This window comes from Oratosquilla oratoria, chromosome 2 (genome assembly GCF_046742065.1).
Source record: "Oratosquilla oratoria isolate Oo_2021 chromosome 2, ASM4674206v1, whole genome shotgun sequence".
Classification (NCBI taxonomy): Eukaryota; Metazoa; Arthropoda; class Malacostraca; order Stomatopoda; family Squillidae; genus Oratosquilla; species Oratosquilla oratoria.
The window spans coordinates 73,817,099-73,829,650 of record NC_134778.1 but is presented as its reverse complement, the minus strand read 5'-3'; the positions used below and the strand labels follow the sequence as shown (position 1 = coordinate 73,829,650).

General features: G+C 39.0%; 1 protein-coding gene across 1 annotated transcript in view; it reads left to right on the top strand.

The window, feature by feature from the left end:
* LOC143036292 (uncharacterized) overlaps positions 1 to 1,996 on the top strand; it is a 3,271-nt gene extending 1,275 nt beyond the window's left edge. Inside the window, exons 5-6 of the mRNA XM_076203544.1 lie at positions 114 to 229; positions 491 to 1,996. Of these exons, the coding sequence (XP_076059659.1) occupies positions 114 to 229; positions 491 to 983 (609 nt within the window). The 3' untranslated portion in view covers positions 984 to 1,996. The remainder of the gene's footprint in view (positions 1 to 113; positions 230 to 490) is intronic.
* The last annotated feature ends 10,556 nt before the right edge of the window (positions 1,997 to 12,552 follow it).

Sequence of the window (12,552 nt, the reverse complement as noted above, 5' to 3'; positions counted from 1 at the left end):
ATTCAGATTGTGATAACAACCGCCAAGGTCCCCTTTTTATTTATTGTCCGTGTGGAATTACAATCACTGTGTGTTTATCTGTATCCGCCCTGGAAAAAAAATCGTTTTTTCAGATTCGGCGGTTGATGAACTCCGGGAGGTTGATGGCTGACCCGAGGTATCACAGCGTCTCCCAAGTCCATGCCTACGTCCTCTCTCGAGAGGACAGCGACGAAGCATCGCAGATCAGGTGAGTCCGCCTTGAGAATCTCACTCGAACTATTGCCTCGCCACCACGTTTGATGTAGTGTAACAATAAGGTAATTGCAAGAAGCAACTGAGGCGTGGCATTGTGTGTGTTCTACATATATATAAATGCAACTGGTAATATGAAAACAAAAGTCGTGTGAGATGATGTCATTTGCTAATCTGAAATCTTGGGGAAAAGGAAGCCTACAAAGTGTCTAGATGGATATCCAAACTTGCATCTGACTGATTTTGCTTCTTTCAGGTTGGTAGAGGGCTACACGTTAGGCAGGTTGACCCCAGCACATGCAGAGTGGGTTCATGACCACTGGCTCTACAAACACACAGAGACGAAAGACTTCTTCTGGGGCATCATCTCAAATTTTCCTTCAGTCGCTGCCTTCGAGGAAATCCCAGCAGAGAACGAAATGACGCGGCCAAAGGACGGTGTTTTACAGTCACTCCCTGTTGCATGGATCTTGAAGTATCCAGACGGCGCCATAGGGAGCACTTTCACCTTGCCCGAGCACCGCCGGAAGGGCTTGGCGCGGCTGGTATCCCTCTCCCTGTCCAGGAAGGTGGGCGACCTCTGCTCCCCAGTTTTCGTCTTCGTGGACGACACCAACACGGCCTCAATTGAATTCCACGAGAAAATGGGGTTCCGGCGAGCGTGTCCTTTCATATGGGAAACTTATGCACCTTCTGATGCCTTGGAGGAATTGGCTTCGGGCGAAGGCAGGGATATGTTACAAGCTTGAGGAGGACGTAGGTTTTGATAACTTGTACTTTTACATGCTGGACAAAAGGATCGTAGGTCCCTCGGACCCCCTCTTACTTCCTCCTGCGGTGGACCCCTTGATCTTCACACTCAATTACTCGCGTTTTTAAGAAGGATGCAGGGATGCTGTTATATATATTTTTTTTCGTTTACTCTTTAAATTCTAATTGCAGGTTCATTTTCTTTGAGATGTCTTTTCTTCTTTCTCGCGCCACGTTTTTTACCCATTGGGTTACCGTATTATCCATTGCAATATCTAATAAGATATTACCCTCCAATTTTTTTTTACCACATGCTACCCATTATTCATAATTCGCCACCTTGCAATTAAAGTCTCCCACTTGGTATATATTTCACTTTGTTCAGTCACCTTCTGTGGGATGTAAACTGAATTTGACAATATTTTAGTACCCAGTCTCATTTCTATCACTCATCTTGGAAGGAGGGGCGTACGCTATTATGAAGTCGTCTCTTTTATTTCGCCCTCTGAGTCTAATTTCTTGGTATGTTGCCATACCATTATCTTTATACATTATCATTTTATGCATGTTTAGTCACTTTTCACAATAATCATTACCCAGTCTACTATTTTATATTTTCTGTTGTGTCTCCAGACTGTATAGCCTCCATTTTTCAGTTGTGGGGCATTTCTTGGTAGCTTTTTCTACTAAGCTCAAAATATCTAGTAAATATATCATCACGTAATTATTGGTTTCAAAAGTGGTCCATAATTAGCTAATACCGTGCATCAATATATGTCATTATCAGTTTCTTTCCACTACCTCTTACGCTGTTTGGTTCACCCGTTTTTCTTGTTCTATTTCTTATTCCTTTATTATCACACGTTATTTCTCAGTAGCGTCTCTCTTGATACAGGTATCCTTAAACATGATTTTGTTTGCTTATTTTCATGATCTGGTGATTCTTTTGTTTTCTGTGTTTTGTGACTTGATTTGTGATTCTTATTTATTTATCTACTATAATAAAGTAGTATCCTATGTCTGTCTGTTTGTTTGTTTGTTCACGAACTCCTCCTAGGGTTTTGGAGATAGACCCCCATAACCATATATATTCTGATACCCTGTCACTCCAGGTACTTGGATAACTATATTTCATTATATACATATATATGTAATATATATATATATGTATATATATATATATATATATATATATATGTGTGTGTGTGTGTGTGTGTAACCATTACTAACCATCACCTACCACGCACGTGATCCATATGCTTGCAACATAACGAGACTCCCCTCTTGCTTACCTTGCATTTCCCAGAATATACATCTAACGCAGCACATTTCAAGACAAGCAAGATGTAGATACCCAATGTCACCAGACTAACCTATTAAAAATCCTTTATTATAACTGCCCTATTATTATTACCCATAAACTAACATATATATAATATACCTAACAGCACCCACCAACTATACGACTAATCCTCATATATAAAACTGACCCCAATGCATAGAATAGTGAGACTAACGCCTTTACTTACAACAACCCACTAACCCCCTATATTACCTACGACACATATGTGACGAACACGAGAGCTGGGTAGGTGAAGAGCCTACACGACAGAGCTAGGTAGGTCAAGAGCCTACCGACCAGAGCTAGGTAGGTCAAGAGCCTACCGGCCAGAGCTAGGCAGGCCGAGAGGCTGCCACCCAGTTGTGCCCTAGGTCAAGGCCTGGCTTATATTGTAATTCGCCCACAGGGCCCATTTGTACCTTGTAATATTTGCAACCAGATTGCCTTCATTGTTAATAAATAGAAGAAAACTCCCGTTTTGGAGTTGATCTCGCCCGCATTAAGTCCTCCTTATGTAGCCTACACAAACCAAAAGGTTACACACACACACACACACACACACACACACACACACACACACACACACACACACACACACACACACACACACACACACACACACACACACACACACACACACACACACACACACACACACACACACACACACACACACACACACACACACACACACACACACACACACACACACACACAAACACACACACACATATATATATATATATATATATATATATATGTGTATATATATATATGTGTGTGTGTATATATATATATATAAATATATATATATATATATATATATATATATTGGTTAGGGTTATGGGTTAAAGTTAGGTGGGGTGTAGTGTGGTAACACGCCCACTACTGTAGTGTCCCCTTGATGTGCATATTATTTTTGTGACAAAAATTACCATGATTAAACAAACCATTGTATGTGTCTATAAATATGATTTATATTTGTGAAATTAAGGTTGCCACAAACTATGTAGCTTTTGTAAGGAGAAAGCATGTAAATGTAAAATGATTGTATAATGTTACCAAATGTTGAAATATTGATTACTTTGTTTTTATATTATCGCGGGCGGGCCAGCCCAACGATGTTAAAAATGTGTTTCAATTTTTCTCTTACGGCCGAGCATGTAGTATATATTAATCATTATAAATTCTGTTAGCATTGTGTAAAATTGTACGAAATGAAAGTGATGCGTAATTGCATGTGTGTGTATGTACGTTCGTGTATCAAGCATGGGAGTTTCCAGAAGAAAGAATAAATTTCCATTTCTGTTTACGTAATTAATTATCATTTCTATTTTTTTGTAAATGCGGAAGTTGAATGAATGGGAAATAGGTTATTAATATTATTATATTTAAATTATTGTATTAGATATTGAGTGTATGTTAATTTCTGTGTGCAAGGGAATGATTATAAAATTGGGTATAAGTAACCCTCGAGACGCCCTTCCGTTACGAGGGTACGCACAGTGACGCGGCAGAGGGTATCGAGACACTGGAGAGGCTAGTCCGAGAAGTGTGTTAGTGTGTACTAGTGACTTGGTGCTGTGCAATAAACACTGAAAATTCTACATGTTTATGCAATTACCATTGTTGAACAAACAACATATGGTAGCAGCGAGTGATACGATCGACGAACATTACGTTTTTCTCCCTCCCTCCCGCCCACGAGTGTGCACAATTCCAGTGTGTTTCAACGTATTTCAAGTTTCTAACGCCGTTAAACTGCCTTGTACTTACCGGCCTATGTGACCCCTTTTTCAACTGCAACTCCAAGATCAGCCTCTAGAAGTTGATTTTAGAGAACTCAAGAAGATCACTGTTCCCGAAAGGACACCCATTCCTGTATTGCAAGAAATCCTCCATTCTGTTGGTCAGAATAATACTGTATTTTCAACTTTAGACCTAATGTCAGGCTATTTCCAAATTCCTCTTACTCCGGAAAACCGACCCCTAACAGCCTTCTCAACCCCTTCTGGTCATTTTCAATTCAAGCGCTTAGCTATGGGTCTAACCTCTGATCTTTCTGTCTTCACAAGACTTATGCATACTGTTCTTGATGGCTTACTTGGTGATAATGTTTTTATGTATTTGGATGACATCATAATAAATTCTAAGTCAATACCCGAACACATTCAAACCCTTGAACAAGTATTTTCTCGTCTTGCTGATGCCAACCTCAAACTCAAGTTGAGCAAAAGCTCTTTTCTTAAGAAAGAAATTCGTTTTCTTGGTCATGTCCTCACTTCTAATGGGATTCTTACTGTTCCTGATAAAGTCAAAGCTGTTGCTGACTTCCCTCGTCCCACGGACATTGAGCACCTTCGCTCCTTTCTTGGACTTTCAGGATATTATCGAAGGTACATCCGCAATTATTCTAAAATTGCAGCTCCTCTCACTTCATTACTAAAGAAAGATGTTCCTTTCCACTTGTTGTCTGCCCAGGAACAAGCTTTTGCAGACTTAAAGAATACCCATACCACTGTTCCTATCTTAGCTTTTCCTAACTATGACTTACCTTTCATCCTCTACACTGATGCCTCTTTCCAAGGTCTTGGTGCTGTCCTTATGCAAGAACAAGACACACACCTGCGCCCCATTGCCTTTACCAGCAGACTCCTTAACAAAGCTGAACGTAACTATTCTGTCACGGAAATTGAAGCTTTAGCAGTCATATATTCCCTTCAACATTTTAAGGAAATAATACCAGGCTATCCTGTCACAGATCATACAGACCACCAGGCACTTCTTCAACTTTTCAAAGTCAAGAACTTGTCCGGGAAACTTGCTCGCTGGTTCTTGACCATTCAGGAATTCAATCCCACCTTCTCTTATGTGCGCGGATTAGCAAACAATGTTGCAGACGCACTTTCTAGGAATGTTGCTGCTATCGATTCCCTTCCTCGGCCAGTCACTCTTGCTCATGTGCGTATTCATGCAGCTCAAAGAACTAACCCAATGTGGAAACACGTGATATTTTCTCTCGAGTCAGGAGATACATTATATCTTACAGGCTTCCCTACCTCCTTGGAGCACTTCAGACTCGTCGATGACGTTCTTTACCACGAAACCACATTTTCCAACAAGCATGAACCAAACAGACTTGTACAACAACTCGTAGTTCCTTCTGACTTAGTACCTAAAGTTCTGTTCCTTTTACATGATTCTCCACTTGCTGCACATCCAGGTAAAGACAAATGCTTAACACAGGCCAGACTTCAGTACTTTTGGCTTACTATGAGAAAAGATATCCATGCCTACATCGACGCCTGTCATTCGTGTGCTAGCCATAAAGGTCGTATTCACTGTAAAGTTCCCATTTTGAAATATCCAATCCCTAGCAAACCCTTTGATATGGTTGCGATTGACCTTCTCAAGTTACCACTCACTTCTAGTGGAAATCAGTACCTGTCTGTGTGTATGGATCATTTTTCCAGATTCTGTATCCTTGAACCTATTCCCGACAAGACTGCTACAACAACTGCAAAGACCTTCATTGACAAAGTTATTTGCCCCTTCACTTCTCCCAAAATTCTTCTCTCTGACAATGGCACTGAATTCAACGATGAGATTCTTTCCGATATTTGCAAATCCTTTCAGATAACAAAATGTGATATAGTTGCATACCACCCCAGTTCAAATGGCCTTGTCGAACGCCAAAACAGAAAGATTCTCAATGTTCTCAGACACCTCGCTTCCGACCTTCATCTCTCCTGGGATCACCATGTCCCTATGATTCAGTCTTGCCTCAACAGTGCCATCAATAGGTCCATATCAGAGTCGCCTCACTTTGTCATCTTTGCTTCCGACAAGCGACTCCCATATGGCCTTTTTGCTTCAGATATAGGCCCCATTTACAACCTTGATGATTTTCTAAAGGTTTCATTTTCTTATTTCAGCTCTCTCTTCAAGAGAATTACTCAGTCTCTTTCTCTCGCCAAAGACGAGATGGCCCATTTTCACAATAAAAATGCGAGAGAATCTAACATTGCAATAGGTGACATTGTTTATGCCCAGAACCATTCTCCATCTTCCAAGCTTTCACCAAAATTCCTTGGTCCCTTCCGTGTCCTCGCCTTCGAACCTACAAAGTCAAATTAAAACATTTACATTCAGACACAGAATCCATCATGCACCTGGACACCCTTAAGCTATTCTCCCGAGGTGTAGACTGTGACAATGACCCTCCGACTCCCACAGACACCCTTCCTCCTTCCCTTCCCCATTCAACGTCCCCTGTCTCCCACCCATATAATCTTCGCAGCCGTCATACTTCTTGAACATTCTAACCATATAGCTGCCAAAATGTTCTCCACTTCCGTCCTTTCCAAACTTTAATATTGTAATATGTTTATATATATATATATATACATATATATATATACATATATATACATACATGTATATATATACATATATACAGTTCCTTGTGTATGCATGTTAATTCTAGTTCACCGTATCTCATGTATCCTTGATAGCAAATTCCATTTATATTTTCAAATTCAAATTCTACATGTATCTTTCTTGTCAAATTCCAATGTACATCGCTGGGGTCAGCGACAGATAGCTGGCTGAGCATTTGCAGTATATATCACTCATAAATTCTGTTAGCATTGTGTAAAATTATACGAAATAAAAGCGTAATTGCATGTGTGTGTATGTACGTACGTATAACAAGCATGGAGGTTTCCAGAAGAAAGAATAAATTGCCATTTCTGTTTACATAATTAATTATCATTTCTATTTTTTGTAAATGCGGAAGTTTAATGAATGGGAAATAGATTAATATTATCAAATTTAAATTATTGTACTAGATATTGAGTGTATGTTAATTTCTGTGTGCAAGGGAATGATTATAAAATTGGGTATAAGCAACTCTCGAGACGCCCTTCCGTTACGAGGGTACGCACAGTGACGCGGCAGTGTGTATCGAGACATTAAAGAGGCTAGTCCGAGAGGTGTGTTAGTGCGTACTAGTGACTTGGTGCTGTGGAATAAACACTTTGAAAATTCTACGTGTGTTTGTAATTACCATTGTTGAACAAACAACAAGTACCGTTCACCATGTAGTGTTAACAATCCACTACAATGGTTAGGTTAAAGATTATTCACGAACTCCTCCTAGGTTTTTGCAGATAGAACCCTATAATCATATATACAGTATTCTGAAACTTTATGACCTAAGGTACTTGGTTAACTATCTTTCATTTGTTTGTTTGTCTGTCTGTTTGTTTCTTCACGAACTCCTCCTGGGGTTTTGGAGATAGACCCCCATAACCATATATAACACTGGGGAACACTCATTTTGTTGCATTTAAAAAAAGACTTTTCTATAGTCAACTTGAGTGTGCTGATTTCAAATCTGAAGTCGGGTTTTGTCTGCAAGCTACAGATTTTATGCAATTTGACATTTATATTTATTTTTTAAATTTTCGTTATTATAGGAAATTGCAATATCAGCCACAATTCTTTTGTTCACTTGAATCTTAAAACAGTATGAAAGCCATTTCTGTACATTTATTAAGGCAAAAGAAACAGAACATTAACAGAACATCTATCCCAAAGTTAGATTAGCATCCTTCAGAACATCACCACAGCTGATGGAAGCTTATCAATTTCTTTGTGTATTTTTTTCAGGCAGGAATTTGCGTTTGTAACTTTTGCGTTTGTACATTTCATCTGGGCAATTTCGTTTAATGCTCCAGCAGTAGTCAGCCATCATACTTTTGTCCCAGCGCCCTTGGTAGCGTTCTTCCATGATCTTTAGGTCTTGGTGGAATCGTTCTCCTTGTTCGTCACTCACAGCCCCCAGGTTGTCAGGGAACTGATCAAGGTGGCTGTTCAAAAAATGAAGCTTGATGCTCATGTTGCACCCGAGATCACGAAAAGCGAGGAGCATTCTGTTCACAAGTTCACTGTAGTTCTCCGCCTTATTGTTTCCAAGGAAGTTCTGAACGACTGCCACAAAGGATAACCATGCTGCCCTTTCTAAAGCGGTCATCTTAGCAACAAACTGATCATCACGAATTAGGGTTCGAATCTGTGGGCCATCAAACACGCCTGCTTTGATCTTCTCAAATGATAACCCTGGTAAAGCTGTGATGATGTGTTGGAAACATTCACCTTCGGTTTCCAGTGCCTTGACAAATTGTTTCATCAAACCTAATTTGATGTGAAGAGGAGGAAAGATGATCTTATCTCTGTTTACAATTGGGTCTTGTATGATATTTGGCATGCCTGCTTCAAGGGTGTCACGAATAGGCCAGTCCTTCTGGACCCAATGTCTGTCTCGTGCTCGGCTGTCCCACATACAGAGGAAACATGGAAACTTGGTGAAACCTTTCTGTTGTCCAAGAAGAAAGTTGACCATCTTTAAGTCTACACAAATTATCCAATTGTGCTCATGATACTTTAATAAGTCCATGACCATTCTCATATCATCATAGTCTTCCCGCAAATGCACTGAGTGACCGACATTATGTAAAAGAACACACTTTAGACTGCGTTTTGAACTGTCTAAAAAGAGTCTCCATTCAGCAGGACTATAGTAAGGGACACCCAGTTCTTTGAGAAGCCCTGGGATGTCATGGCAGTAAACAAACTGTCTGTCTTTTGAAAAGAAGGTCACAAAAAGTTGGTCACGCTTTCTGAAATATGATACTTTAACAGAGTGATCAACAAGATTTCTGCCTTGTAATCTTAATGCCAAAAGCTCTGCTGCTTTCTTTGAAAGACCTAAATCCCGCACTAAATCATTCAGTTCAGCCTGGGGAAGAGGCTTAGGGACGGGGAAAGGTTCAGTGTCTGAAGAACAGTCCTCCGATTGTGAACATTTTTCTGACAATTCACTGTCACAACTGTCTTGCTGGCTTGTATCATGTCCAATGTCTTTATCGTCCAATGAAGGCAAGCCTTTGAAAACTGGAACAGGTACTTCTTCAGAGTGCGGAACAGGCCGAATAGCTGAGGGAATGTTCGGATACGTAATCTTATGTCGGTTTTTCTTCCCAACACCCGTTGTATTTACCATGCAGAAATAACAGTCAGTTACATGGTTGGTGGGTTCGCGCCAAATCATTGGAACTCCAAAAGGCAGACCTTTGCGTTTTCCTTTGGTCCAGTCTCGAAGCATTTCCTCACAACTGTGGCACACAACATGAGGAACCCATTGCTTGTCTTGATCACCAAGATGAACTTCAAAATATGCCTTGTAGGCACGCTTGACGAACGAGGATATGTTACGTCTCTGACGATTGAGTGTGTAGTATCCACATATGTAGCAGAAGGCATCAGGCTTGTTTCTGCAATGATGTCTCATTCTGGAAGCCATGTTTGAACTGAAACAAAAGAAGAATGATCAAAATATTAGAAGCTATCTATATATATGGACGTTAAAATGCTTATACATGTTTACGCAAGTTCACATATGTACAATTTCATTAACCTCAAATTGCATACAAACTAGAGCTTGTAGAGAAAAACTAATTTCAGATTTGAAATCAGCGCCTAAAACTCTTTCAAAATCCGTTAAAATATCCAATGCAACTCAAAGTTACTGAAAAAGTGTTCCCCTGTGTAATCTGATACCCTATCACTCCAGGTACTTGGATAACTATATTTCATTTCTAAACACACACACACACACACACACACACACACACACACACACACACACACACACACACACACACACACACACATATATATATATATATACATATATATATATATATGCTTAAAAGTGGCAGTCTGCCGACAAGATTGACTAGATAAACACCATATAAGGACGGAGCCTTTATTTGTACGACGTTTCGCTTATTACAGCTTTTTCAAGTACAAGTTGAGTTACAAATGCTTGAGATTAAATAAGGGGAAAGGAGGGAACGGGGAGAGAAAAAGGGGGGGGGGAAGGAAGAGGAGGAGGAGGAGGAGGAGGGTGGGGGGATTGGACACTGGGAAAGGATGAGAATGCTGGCCCAAACGTCCGTGATCAAGAAAAATACGGATGACATAACCTACTTTTGGAGCACTGTCACATAATGTACTGACATCGTATCCTTTACAAATATTCTCAAGCACCGGTCTTTCAGAACAGCCTTCGTCTAGTGTGTGTGTGTATTTACCTAGTTGTATTTACCTAGTTGTATTTTACGGGAAGGGGAGCTATGCTCGTGGGGTCCCGTCTTCATATCTCATTTTATCTAAACTATTTTTAAATTCATGTATTGTTTTTGCACACACCACTTTCTCATCTAACTTGTTCCAACTGTCTATTGCTCTGTGAGGAAAGCTGTTCTTTTTAAAATCTCTTCTATAGCTGTCTTTTTTTATTTTCTTTCCGTGTCCTCTTGTATTTCTGTCATCCCATTTTATCAGATTCTCTCTATCAGTAATTTCTATGCCTTTCATGATTCTGTAAATAGCTATCAAATCTCCTCTCTCTCTTCTTTGCTCTAGTGTCTGTAGTTTAAGTTTTTGTAGTCTCTCTTCATATGATAGTTTTGAGAGTGTTGGTGCCAGTTTTGTAATTGCTCTTTGTATCCTTTCAAGTTTTTTTATACATTTTTTTGTACTTGGTGACCATATCGTTGCTGCATATTCCAATCTTGGTCTTATCAGGGTGATTAGGATTTTCCTCACCATTTCTTCATCCAGGTATGTAAATGCCACTTTGATTGTTCTTATTAAATTATAAGTTTCTCCAAAAATCTTATTTATATGTTTCTCAGGTGACATATTATTCATAACAATGACTCCCAGGTCCTTCTCATTTTCTACTTTTTTTATTCCTTCTTCTCCCAAATTATATGATCCTGCTATTCTGTTTTTGCTTTTCCAAATTCCATTATACTACACTTTTTTGTATTGAACTCCATCTCCCACTTCCTACTCCATTCTTGTACTTTATTTAGATCCCTCTGTAGTGATTCACAATCTTCTTCAGTTTTCACTCTTTTCAGTAGTTTTGCATCATCTGCAAAGAAGCTCATATAGCTTTCAATTCCTTCATCCATATCATTAATATATATAGCAAACATTATTGGGGCCAGAACTGTTCCCTGCGGGACACCGCTTATTACTTCATTCCATTTTGAGTGCTGATCTCTTATCACTACTCTCATTTTTCTTTCTTGCAAAAAGTCTTCCATCCAATTTAGCAATTTACCTTGTATTCCTCCTTCATATTCTAATTTCTTAAGCAACTTCTTATGTGGTACTTTGTCAAAAGCTTTTTTTAGGTCTAGAAATGCACAATCAGCCCATCCATCTCTTTCTTGTATTATATCTATTAGCCTTGAATAGAAACATATTAAATTGGTGACGCATGACCGTCCTTGTCTGAATCCAAATTGCCTTGGATTTAGTACGTTGTTTTTTTCCAAGTATTTTACCCATCTACTTTTGATAATTCTTTCACAAATTTTTGCTATTGTACTTGTTAGAGAGACTGGTCTATAATTGGTAGGTTCTTCTTTATTTCCTCCTTTATATATAGGTACTATATTTGCTTTTTTCCAATCTTCTGGAACTTTTCCTTCTTTTAAGGAACTGCTTATTATGCTATGTATTTTGTCTGCCAGTTCATTCCTGCATTCTTTCAGAATCCAGTTTGCTATTTCATCTGGCCCATGCGATTTTCTGACATCAAAATTACCCAAGTGTGTCAATATTTCATTCTTTGTTACTTCTATTTCTTCCATAGGGGGGACTTTTTCTTTCCACTCAATCTCTTCAGGTTGTATATTTTCCCTTGTAAACACTGATTTAAAATGTTTGTTCATAATTTCTGCCATTTCCATTTCCTCAGTGTATTCAACTCCTCCTTGTCTCAATTTCTCCAAGTCTTGTTTGTTTTTCAGTTTATTGTTTACAAATCTGTAGAATAGTTTTGGTTGATCTTTACACTTTTCTATAACATCTTTTTCATATTTTCTTTTTTTCTCTCTGCACTTTTGTACATATTCATTTCTATAACCAGTATATATTTTCCATTTTTCAGGTCTTCTGTCTTTTTTCCATCTGGTCCAGGCTTTGTCTCTTTTGTCTTTTAACTCCCTACAACTTTTGTTGTACCAGCATTTTACATATTCTTTTTCTTGTTTTTGTCTTGGGACATACTTTTCCACTCCTTTTTTGTAAATTTTTGTCAAAATATTCCATTTCTCTTCCACTGATGTTTCTTCTTTGTA